Here is a 12821-nt window from a genome sequence, read left to right as displayed (position 1 = left end):
TAAAGAAACTTTGTTTCCTCTACACAATGGAGTACTATGTAGCTGTTAGAAAAGATGAAGTCATGAAATTTACACATAAGTGGTTCTACATGGATAGTATCATGCTAATCTAAATGAGTCAGAAAGAGAGGGATAGACACAAAAAGATTGCATTCATCTGGGGGACATAAAGTAACAAAATAGGAGACCAACACCCAAGATTAGCCAAGATCAGTACCAGGAGGATTACTCCATGGCTTAGAGGCCAGCCCGGCATTCTAGGGGAAAGGGTAGCTCAGATAGAGAAGGGAGCACCAAATAAAGGGTGTTTGGTGGATCCTCCCAGGATGGGAGATGCATGTTGAAAGTAGACTATGGACTGAACATGATTGCCACTCTATGCCTATTTTGCAGACCACAACACCCAAAAGGAGAGAGAGAACAAAAAGGAATGCCCTGCCACAGAGGCAGGGTTGGATGGGGGGGATAGGGTGGGAGGGATACTGGGATCCATGGTGGTGAAAAATGGGCACTGGTGGAGGGATGGGTATTTGATCATTGTATAATCGAAACCCAAACACAAAAATTTGTAAGTCTACAACTGTACCTCATGGTGTTTCACTAATAAAAATTAGTGACTAGTCTGAAAATAGGAGACCAAAATATGGCTGGAGCGATAGCACAGCGAGTAAGGTATTTACCTTGCACACAGCCAACCTGGCCGACCCAAGTTCAATTCCTGCACCCCTCTTGGAGAGCCCATCAAGCTACAGCGAGTATCTCGCCCACAAGGCAAAGCCTGGCAAGCTACCCGTGACGTATTCGATATGCCAAACACAGTAACAAGTCTCACAATGTTACTAGACCCGCTCGAGCAAATCGAGCAAATCGATGAACAACTGGAGGACAGTGCTACAGTCTGAAAAGCAAATCTGGTTCTACACATTTATCATTCATTGTAAACTCTGTTTAGTAGTCTTCATTCAAGGAAAGAAAGTTTATAATGAATCCACTAGAGGGCACCCTTGTAATCTGTAATATATGGGGTGGGATCTGGGAGGACGCAGATTTAGTTATAATCAAATTTGACATGTTGGATATTATTAATACTATATCAAGTGAGAAACGAGTGCAGAGAGCGTAGTATTCTACTTAAAATTAAAAACGCATAACCCACATTTTTTGTTATTTTTTTGGGGGGGGGAGCCACACCTGCCAGTGCTCAGGGCTTTCTGCTGGCTTCAGGGTCCAAGTCTGGCAGGGCTCAGGGGACCACGTGGGGTTCTGGGATTGAAACTCTGGTCAGCTCTGTGCAAGGGCTCTACCCGCTGCACTATTTCTCCAGCTCCTGGAACCCACAATTTCGAAACTAGAATTAAAAGATCAAGTTTATAAACTCTTGACACTATAAATTAGATTAGAGTGATTTTGGAAAAGAGATTATAAAATAAGCTTTCATTTAGGTAGTTGTTTTGGTGGATGTCTTTTAATAGAAATACATTCATTTAATTTATTTCAGAAAACTTTTAGGCTTTGAAACTTTCTAATAGGTTTATCACTTCAACATTTTAGCTAAATCAGAATAGTAATATTATCAAAACTGAGTCAAATAACATTCCAACAATAAAAGTAAGATTTTTTGCTGATTATGATCTAACCAAACTTATTAATTTATGGTGAGCATTCTTTCTAATTACCTGTGCTTTCTTCTTTGCACACACACTTCCCACCCCCCTCATGCCATTATCCATTATCTTTTTCACACTGTAATTTACAATGTGAAATTTAATTTTTCTCGGCCTGGAGAAGCAAGAAGCTGGTTCTTTCTCCAAACAATGAATATTCCATTTATTTTTTCACTAATAAAACATAACTACTCAATAGGTTGTATTTTTCCAGTGATCTTAACAAACATGTCATTTTCTGAAGTCTATATTATATCACCTGAGCAAGGAACAGTGTCTTTAATTACATTCATTTTACTCCTACAGTCCACTGAATTCCAATGAAGAAAAATGTGTCATAAACATAATTCTACAAATCACTTCCTACAAGGTAGGTGTGAATGACCTATTAATTACTACTTTTATGAAAGGTAATTCAAAGAATCTACATTTTTAATCTTATAAATTTCACAGAAACATTTAAGCAACTTAAAATATGAGATTTATTATACAAAAATGTAAACTACCTGATTGCTCTTATTTTTAAGAACATGTTTACATATTTGGATTTTTTTTAAAAAGTCTTTGCTCAGCCAAAGCATGACTTTAAAATCTCTACATGCAAACTTCTAAATGCTAAAGTACCCTTAAAACTCACGAGAACACCTTCAGAGATAAAACGATACTACTCATTAATAACAAAATGAGCTCATCTATTAGGATGATTTATAAACCATTAAGTACAAAAGGACTCAAAAAGACAGCAAAGCTTCATTTTGAATGTGCGTATCACCACGTATAATGGGCAAAACTGGAAAATAACAGACCAGTGATTGTCAAAAATTGGAAAATAACAAACCAATGATTCTTTGCATCTGTGAACCATTCTCCACACCTGCTGTGGAAAGCCTGTCACACAAATCATATTTTAGGGTGCAAACATCTTCCCTATTTGTGTATTTTTAAAGATAACTATTTACACATCAACCTATTCGTCTCTATGTCAATATATTTTAGAAAGAATAAAATAAACTTCCACTAATTCAACAGTACCTAGACTCACTAGTAGAAATGATACCTTAAAATATTTGATTTCTATCTATAAACATTATATTGGGTTAAAATCTTCACTCCGTTCAATGTACAACTATTTAGCAATAGGTGCAATGCTTAAACTGGAATACAAATGGAAAAAATTCTGTTCGGATTTTCCCATGCAAGTTTTATAAAATTTGGATGCAAATAAATCTTGGAAGATTGCTATTTGTTCCAGTCATGAAATAGTTAAGAGTGCTACATTTGCCAGGGTTTTAATAGGGTTTAACAACAAAAAGCTTCAGTCCTCCACTTTCCCTAGATTTTGTTGCACTGGCTCTGCTTTGCTTAGGGCCATCCATCTGTTAATGTTGATTGTAATACAGCTACGCTCCTGTGTGTACTTCACTAGTCTGGTCCAGTTGGTGTGTATGTGTGTGTATGTGTGTAACTCATGCAGGTACACATTAAAATCACTAACACAGGCAAAGAAGGTCTAAGAATGAAAAAAAAAAGAGTGAGAAAGATCTTAGGTTTGCATAAATTTCGCATACGAAAAGAATTTCCCATTCTTAGAAGACTAATATTTTTAAAAGAAAATATTTTAAATTATGCTTTTAGCTGACAGACTAAACATTTTCCACTAAGTCTACAGTATTTTGTTTGAAAATAAGATGGATGAAAGAGGTATGCAAGTAAGATTAAAGCAGTTCTGCACCATGACCGGTGGCACTATTCTCACTGGACCCAACTGGCCCTGTTTTCAATAAAACCGGAGGAAGATCCTTTCCCTGGAGTCCTGTTAGGCTGGGGCTGTTGCTGGAACTGTCATCTTCACACAAAAGGGAAAAGGGTTGGGTTTTACAAATGTGAAGCCTAATTGGGAGATCTTCATGGCTGTACCCTTGACATTTATTTAAGCCTCATCAACAAAACGGGACATAACCATACTAATTAGCAGACCAGCACACAAATCACTATTTGTTGGGGGGGTGGATGTGTAGATTCCCACTTTATTCCAAAGAGAAGTTAAGTAATGGGAAGCTGGCTTGAAATACACATTTTAGTTTGTTCTTTTCTACAGTACCAAGATTGTAAAACTTTGTTTTTATTTAAAAATATAGCATCAGAATTTAAACTACTATTCTTTTGAAAATCAAATGAAAATAAAGATTTGCTGTTAATAGGGAATTGTCTTTCTTTTCCATGTTTTCCAAAGCTACCTGAGAATAGTTTTATATTATTTCAAGTCTAGAAAACTGACATTTAGAAAAGTTATGGGTTTCATTGCCTCTTTTGCAAACCACAACACCCAATAAGAGAGAGAGAACAAAAGGGAATGCCCTGCCACAGAGGCAGGGTGGGACTGTTGGGGGGGAGATGGGGGAGAGGGATACTGGGATCCGTGGTGGTGGGAAATGGGCACTGGTGGAGGGATGGGTATTTTATCATTGTATAATTGAAACCCAAGCACCAAAATTTGTAAGTCTGCAACTGTACCTCATGATGTCTCACTAATAAAAATAAATAAATAAATAAATAAGCATTTAAAAAAAGTTATGGGTTTGAGATTCATCTTTAATTTTCTTTCCCCAGATATAAATAGTGTCTTCACAACCCTCTGTTTTTTTTTTTTTAGATGAACCAACTCTAAGGTGAGAACCAAGGCAACAATCACCCATTAGGGCAGGCTAACCTTAAACTTACCAAGCCTCAGACTTACAGTATAACATTCAGTCTCTAAGTCTTTAAAATCACAGATCCCTTTGATATTATTTGGTGCATAGCTTTCTAAGAATCAGCAATAGTGAAAATCTTGGGAGAAAATGTCATGGAACACCCCTTATCCCAGAGATGCCTCTGCAGCTCACTCCTGCCTCCTTAGACAACCCGGGGCTGCACCACTTACATCTCTGATTGGAGACCATATGCAGTGCCAGGGACTGAACCCAGGACTGCTGCATGCAAGGCAAGCACTTAATTACTGTGCTATCTCTCTACCCACTGGCATGCAAAGATTAACGCCTGGCCTGTAGGCTGCCTCAATTTCCCCACAAGAAATTGGATTGGGGAATTATGGCAATTTTCAGTAACTGCTTAACTAAGCGTCCTCATGTTCACCATCAGGCGTACAAAGAAGCAGGAAAGTACAGTGATGAATCATGACGAGAGAGAGGAACAAGGCAAGGAGCTAGAGAAAAGAAGTGAGGCAGGAAGGCATGGGGAGAAAGGGCAGAAGAGGCTGGTTTTCCTCCTAACTACTTTCTCCATTTTCCAGTTTTAATCTTACCATAGATATACATATAACCACATGAAAAAGACCTGAGAAAGACCTATATCTTTTATAAGACCTATTTCTTTTAAAACCTAAAACTTTTTAAATTTCGTTTGTTTAGTTTGCTATTAAGAAATTAAATAACTAAAATCACAAATTAGTTGACAATTTCTGTTTGAATCAGTCATACTCTAAAAAAATGCTATCAAAAAACTAGAAACTCAAATAAGTGAAATTAGCATTAAAAAAACATGTAGTCCAGCTGCTTGCATCAAAAATTTAACAGTGAAAACTAATGAAAAATTTCAAAAGACATAAAACTTTACCTCTTTGATAAATGTGTATATGAATCTAAAACAACATAATCAAATTTCAAGTATAGAAAACTAGAAGAAAATCACCAAATTATTAAAAACCATTGACTCAAAATAATTTGAAATATGAAAAGTAACTATTAGTTGATTTCACTGGCCTCCATTTCATTCCTAAATACCTGGGGGCAATTCAGGGCTATCTCTACACCCACAGTGTATCCATATCCAGAAAAACTAATTAGCCAGAATGATAATACAGTGGGTAGGCCGCTTGCCTTGCACACTGCTGACATGAGTTTGACATCAAGCACCACAGAAGGTGCTCTGAGGTCTATCGGGGTTATCCCTGGACACAGAGCCAGGAGTAAGCCCAGAATACTGTTGAGAGTGCCCCCACAAAACAAACAAACAAAAACCTAACTGGGCATTAAAAATTGTTTCTCATTCCACTCTGCCACTATTTATAAGTAGCAGGACCATAGCTTCGTTTGTAATAAATGAAGCTTGCGGTGCTTCCAGTTCTATAAATGTATAAACAACTCTTGAATTCTTTATGAAAGTTTCTTTTATAAATGGGACTTGATGTATATAAATTTTGTTTCTTTTAAACCTTAGGTACATACTTTTGTAAAACCAGAAACACATAGCTATGAATCTGAATACTTTTACACTGTGAGTTCTATTTGAAGAAGCACATTGGTCAATATTTACGGCAAATTAAAAAAAAAACTTTTGAAAAAGACAATATACATTTCTTCATATTCTAATTTTTATAGATTACTGCAATTTTCATGGAATAATTTTTGCACATATATGACTTCTATTTATTATAGAGGAAATAATTCATGAAGCAGTCATCCACACTGAGTCAAATGAACATTTGAATGTCCCCTTCATTCTCTAGCCACTAAATATCCAATTTCAAGTCATATGGGATGCTGACTCTCTGGCACATTTCCTTCTTGATTTAACTGCAGCCGACCCAGATGCTACCTCCTCATCACCTTAAGTAAAACTTCTGGCTTTCTTAATAAAGATTAAAATAATAATAGTAATAATAATAATAATAATAATGGGTCGAAAAATGTTTGTAAAAAATTAATCAAAATTGTGTACTTACAGAATTTGGAAACATCAGCACAGGTAAATAACCTTACCTGGGAAAGCGTATGTGTTTCTAGGTCTCTTCCCTTTTCATTATGTAATGTGTAAACTGGTGTATATTGTACAGAACCAGAACAGGTACCAAAATCGTCATCATTTTCCTAAAGTTGAAAAGGAATTATTTTAAAATTTACCTTTAATTGCTATAGTAATTTGATCACCAGAAAAACTAAAAAATATAAATTTAAAAAGATAACATTTTAGGTACAAGTTTTAAAAAATACATAGGAAAAACGCATTTTCTATGTTACATATTGTTCATTTTCAAATAAATCTGACTATTTTTGATAACTCAAATGAACTTTATATAAAAATAAATTGCTTTCAATCAACTTAATGGAAGTTTTAAGTATTTTTTTTCTCCAAAGGTAGAAATTCAAATAATAACTGATAATAAAATCTGCAACAAAGTAATATATAAATTAAATCAAAGTATGTATATACATATATACACACACATCAATATTCATGTACATGTACTTATTTTTAGATTCAAATATACGTCCTTGGACATAACCTTTTGTAAATTAAGAATATAATTCAATTTAAAATAGCTAATACTGGAAAGATTGTATATAATCAAATAAAGGCATTTCTGGTTTAATTCTATACCAAAGATAATCTTTTTTAACATATTCTGTGCTTAAAGCAAGAATTTCAATTTTGATATCAAGGCAATCAAGTTTATGAAAACATATATCCTGCTAAAACATCTTTGAAGATTTCCATAGTGCGGTGATAAAATATGCAAACAACAAAGAGATTCGTCAGTGGGTGCATATAGAATGGCAGAGTTGCCACAGGGCTTGCTATGAAAAATACATTCTTGAATAAAGAACTAAGCATATTTTAAAAATCATTAAGAACATAATTCTCCTTTTATTTATAAAGTATAAGCTTCAAACTAATACAAAAATCAAGGGAGAACGAAAAGACTATTATACCTTATGTTTTAGCTTACTCTTCACTTCCTTTATCCCCTGTTTTGCATGATTTTTTGCCTAGAAAAGGAAAACACAAGAGATCATACTTATTAAAAAATGGCTCACTATCCAAATAATTTAGCGAATGAACAAAATATAGACTAGAAACCCATTTTCAAAGGGATGTCATACTATTTACCATTATACCTAAAATAGCTGATGAAAACATGATTTATTTTATTTGCATAGAAACAAGGTACAGAGGCTAATCTGTTTTTGCCTACTTGATTCTCAACTACAAAAACCACAAAAGAGTCACCAGATAATGAACAGCCATTTCTCCTGTGGAAGCTGTGACTGAGGAGAGCAAGCACCTCACAGCGGCAGGCTAAGGCCACTTGATACTGTGCTTTTCCAGGCAAGGACACGGTTTTGATTAGCAGAGCTCTCTTAGTGTTATGGCTGTCTCAAGTACAGTTTTTCTTGCAAAAAGTTAAAAGTCACGACACAAATTTCTTTGTTCCCATTATTATTACTTCTATTTTTAGCTAAATTTTTATTGAGGCAACATTGATTTACAAGAGCATAAACGCCGGTAGTAGAGAGCAGACAGCCCAGCAACCGACAGTCCACTGCAGGCCAGTGATGCAAAGGCTACCCTCACATTCCATAGGGAATCTGTCACCAGCGTTTGGATCTGCTGTGATTGCTGTGGATTATAATTTAAATAAGGACAGCTAAGAGCGTCTATAAAAGCTGATTAGTGTTTGTTCCACTGCAAATGCCCATTCACAATGACCATTCACAGTGACCAGGGACTATCTGTATCTATCTTGTTTTTCCTCCGCATTTGACTGTACTCTAGGTACATCACAGGAATTTGTTTATCGTCAGAAAGACTCGCCGAGTGGCAATACTTACTATGATATTTTGCAGATGAGGAAACCAGCTCCCAGGGGCTACATCTGCATAGTCTAGATTCAAAATTGGATCTTTTTCATTCCTAAATCCAGCTTCTTCCCATCTCAAAGAAGCAAGGGCTAATGTTATTCAACTACATTAAGTAGATTTAAGTCCTACCAAAAGTTACTTTTTGGAAGAGTAAATGCATGCCTAAGTTTGCTGAGGGGAAGGATCTTTCATTCCTGTTAATATCTAGAGTGCCCAGTATAATATTTGGCATAGAGCAACAGCTCACAAAGTTTCTTGAACTAAACTGATATTTTAAAGAAAAGTGAAAACAGAATATTTTATATATAGTGCAAGACAATTTAAAAGCAAAAATAAAACATACTATAGTTCCATGATTCCTTGAAATCAAAAACTACCTTCATACTGATTTTTTTTTTGCTGACAAATGAGTCCTATAATAGCCCTATATCTCCATTTAGGTATAACTGTGTAACTACTGAACAATGACTGTTTCTGTTCACATACCTTCGAATTTGTACCTATTCTGCCAAGATTTGGATTATACTCTGTGTTAACCTAAATGAGCGATTATTATTATTATTATTTTCTTTTGGGGACAAACCTGGTGATATGCAAGGGTTATTACTCCTGGCTCTACTCTCAGGAATTACTTCTGGCAGTGCACAGGGGCCACATGGGATGCCAGGGATAGAACCCAGGTCCGCAGTATGTAAGGCAAGCTCCCTCCGCCTTGTACTCTGGCTCTGGCCCATAATCTCTAATATTCTAAAGTCCACCTTCTCCCTGCTCTTCTTAGTATATGGATTTGAACAGTGTCAGGCACGGTTCTGTAATTTATGTAGTGAGATTCATTAAAAGTCTCCTCCTACATTCTTTACTTTTATTTGGTAGACTTGTAAGGGAATACAGGTTTGATGAGTGCCAGCTCTAGTTTTCTTTATGACTCTTGTAAGCATAAGAAAAAGAAGAAAATAAATTCAAGAATTAAAATGTTCTGAGTATATAACCAAATCATTGTTACTTAAAATAATTACATATTCAATATTTCTATGTAAGTCCAAAGGTCAGTGCACACAGAGAGATACAATTATAAAAGTAGAGACAGTATTTCCATGATTCTCTGAAACAGAGCACCTGATTAGTGATTACTAATCACTAGTAAGTAGCACTGTAGCACTGTCCTCCAATTGTTCATCAATTTGAGCGAGCGGGCACCAGTAATATCTCCATTGTGAGACTTGTACTCAAATAATTTGTTGGATAAATATAATAGTTAAAAACACAAGTTCCATCAGACTGGAATCTATAAAGTTCATTGAAGACAAAGTTAGCAAAATCCTTCATGATATTGAAGCTAATGATATCTTCAAAGATGTCACGCCACTGGCCAAGCAAGTGAAAACAGAGATAGATAAATGGGACCATCTAAGAAGCTTCTGCATCTCCAAAGAAACAGTGACCAAAATACAAAGAAAGTCTACAGAATGGTAAAGGATATTCACCAAATACACATCTGACAAGGGGTTGCTATCAAGGATATACAAAGTACTGGTTGAACTCCAAAAGAAGAAAACATCCATCCCCATCAAAAAATGGGGCGAGGAAATAAACAGAAACTTTCGCAAAGACGAAATCCGAATGGCTAAAAGGCACATCAGAAAATGCTCTACATCATTAATCATCAGGGAGATGAAGATCAAAACCACAATGAGATATCATTTCACACCACAGAGACTGGCCCACATCCAAAAGAACAAAAGCAACTGATGCTGGCGTGGATGTGGCGAGAAAGGGACTCTCCTTCACTGCTGGTGGGAATGCTGACTGGTCCAACCCTTTTGGAAAACAGTAAGGACGATTCTCAAAAAATTAGAATTTGATCTCCCATTTGACCCAGCAATACCACTCCTGGGAATATATCCCAGAGAGGCAAAAAAGTATAGTCGAAGTGACATCTGCACTTGTTTGTTCATTGCAGCACTCTTTACAATAGCCAGAATATGGAAAAAAACCTGAGTGTCCGAGAACAGATGACTGGTTAAAGAAACTGTGGTACATCTACACAAAGGAGTACTACGTAGCTGTTAGAAAAGATGATGTCATGAAATTCACATACAAGTAGTACTACATGGAAAGTACCAAGTTAAGCAAAATGAGTCAGAAAGAGCGGGATAGACACAGAAAGATTGCATTCATCTGGGGAACATAAAGCAACAAAATGGGAGACTAACACCCAGGAGTGGCCGAGATTAGTACCAGGAATTTTGCTCCATGAAGTCACATGAGGCCAGCCACATGTGCTAGCAGAAAAGGAAGCTCAGATAGAGAAGAGAGCACCAAGTAAAAGGGTGTTGGGAGGATCCTCCCAGGGTGGGAGAAGCAAGCTGAAAGTAGACTATAGACCAAACATGACTGCCACTCAATGCCTCTCTTGCAAACCACAGGGCCCAAAAGTAGAGAGAGAGAACAAAAGGGAATGCCATGTCAGAGAGGCAGAGTGGGATGGAGGGGATGGGGGGTGGGAGGGATGCCGGGACCCGTAGTGGTGGAGGATGGGTGCTGGTGGAGGGATGGGTACTTGATCATTTTATAACTGAAACCCAAGCACAAAAATTTGTAAATCTATAACTGTACCTCATGGTGTTTCACTAATTAAATAAATAAATAAATAAACACAGATTCCATGGGGCTAGAGAGATAGCACAGCAGGTAGGGCATATGCCTTGCACGCGGTCGACCCAGGTTCAATTCCCAGCATCCCATATGGTCCCCTGAGCACCGCCAGGAGTAATTTCTGAGTGCATGAGGCAAGAGTAACCCCTGTGCATTGCCAGGTGTGACCCAAAAAGCAAAAAAAAATTAAAAAATAAATAAATGTCTTTAAAAAAAGAATAATAAGTTGAATCTGAGTAAAAAGGTTCAATATTAGTTTGGATTTTTGTATGGCGTCTATAGTGAGATAGCATATCCAAGAAAAATCAAACAAAATGCAGAGGCTGATGTTTCAAGGTTTAATGATGTTTCAAATTAAAATGATAACCCCCTTTTTTCAACAGTATGTCTTCAAACAGATCAGAATTCTGCTACTAAGGTTCAATCTATTTTGTAGATGTTCTTTAGTATAAAATACAGTCTTAATGGATTTCTAAAATAAAAATGTTGACAACAGGAAAATTTTAAAATATTATCAAAAATCATTAAAATTTAGCATTCTATTACTAGTTAAACCATATTCACTCATTTACAGAAAAAAAATCTAATGATACATGATACTTTTTCTTTTTCAATGCCAGGGATTGAAACCAGGGTTTCACACATATAAGGTAAGATATTTACCACTAAACTACATCACAGGCCCTGAAGATAAAGTCTAGTAAAATAAAAATTATTCCCCTAAATATTTTTAGAAATATAGATTGACTATGCCTTACCATGAATTTTAAAAAACCTTCACTGAGTACCAACCCACTACCTTCTTTCTCAAGAAATAACTACCCTGATACTGGTGTACAGAAAAAAAGTGGGCAGAAAAAGGGTCTATCCGTAGGTTGTATGAAAACAAGAAGCCTTATTATTAAGGGGCCAAGAAGGACACTTTTTCAGGGAAGTTAAACCAGGAGTTTATTAGATAAACCAAAGTCAGGAAATGAGTGCCCCAAGTAATAGGAAAAGTCAAGAAATGAATGCTCCAAGTAACTGCCCAAGAAGAGCAAAGCAGACCCCTACAGAGAGAGAGCGCAAGGACTTGCACACATACTTTGCATGATAGTCCCTGCTTTGGTTCCTTACACTGCATGGTCCCCAAGAACCATAGAAAGTGATCCCTAAATACAGAGCCAGGAGTACGCCCTGAGTAGCTTGGGCATTGGCCGCAAACCAAGTAAACCAATTTCTCTTACATAAGCCTCAAATACACCAGAGAACTGAAAATATGTTGTTAAAAGAAAAATAAATCTTATAAAACATCACTTCACATGGACTGTTTTTCAGTTTCATGAACAATTTTTCTAATAGCTCTGAAATAAGATAGTCTTTTTTTTCTTTTTGGCACGGGGATGGGTGGGAACGCAGCATAAGGAAAATGGATGTAGCTCAGTAGGAGAGCAGCTGCCTTGCAGGTCTGAGGACCTGGGTTCATCTCCAGCCCCACATACACACACTAGAGAGTATCAGATCACATACAGGAAATACCTTCGCTTTGTATTCTAAACAAAGATACAATATCACTCATTGAATCTACTTTGGTCAATATTGTTTTTTAAAAAATGATAAATATTCTGGACATTTATCAGAAGTTTGTAGAATTTTATAAATAGAATTCTCAAATATCTAAAGGAAACTTACATATTTATATGCTGTTCGTACGGCAGGAGTTGCTTTGGTCATTGCAGAGTTGAACAGGGCACCTCCTCTCTGAAATGAAAACATATATGTATATGTAAAATCTGAAGCCAAATTATCATAAAATGCTGAAATGTTATAGTACTATTTCACATTCAAATTTTTAGTCTATTATGCTTATAATCTGTTGATA

The 12821-nt window shown here is 36.2% G+C and overlaps 1 protein-coding gene across 2 annotated transcripts in view; it reads right to left on the bottom strand.

The window, feature by feature from the left end:
* DENND1B (DENN domain containing 1B) overlaps window positions 1-12821 on the bottom strand; it is a 248717-nt gene that overhangs the window by 24611 nt on the left and 211285 nt on the right. For both annotated transcript variants that reach the window (XM_056110675.1, XM_056110676.1), the window contains 3 exons: window positions 12632-12700; window positions 7376-7432; window positions 6425-6532 (listed from right to left, as the gene is read on the bottom strand). In XM_056110675.1, coding sequence (XP_055966650.1) covers window positions 6425-6532; window positions 7376-7432; window positions 12632-12700 — 234 coding nt within the window. The remainder of the gene's footprint in view (window positions 1-6424; window positions 6533-7375; window positions 7433-12631; window positions 12701-12821) is intronic.

Source organism: Sorex fumeus, unplaced genomic scaffold, assembly GCF_029834395.1.
Source record: "Sorex fumeus unplaced genomic scaffold, SorFum_2.1 ptg000010l, whole genome shotgun sequence".
Classification (NCBI taxonomy): Eukaryota; Metazoa; Chordata; class Mammalia; order Eulipotyphla; family Soricidae; genus Sorex; species Sorex fumeus.
The sequence above is the reverse complement of the archived record's forward strand: the minus strand, read 5'-3'. Positions and strand labels throughout refer to the sequence as shown.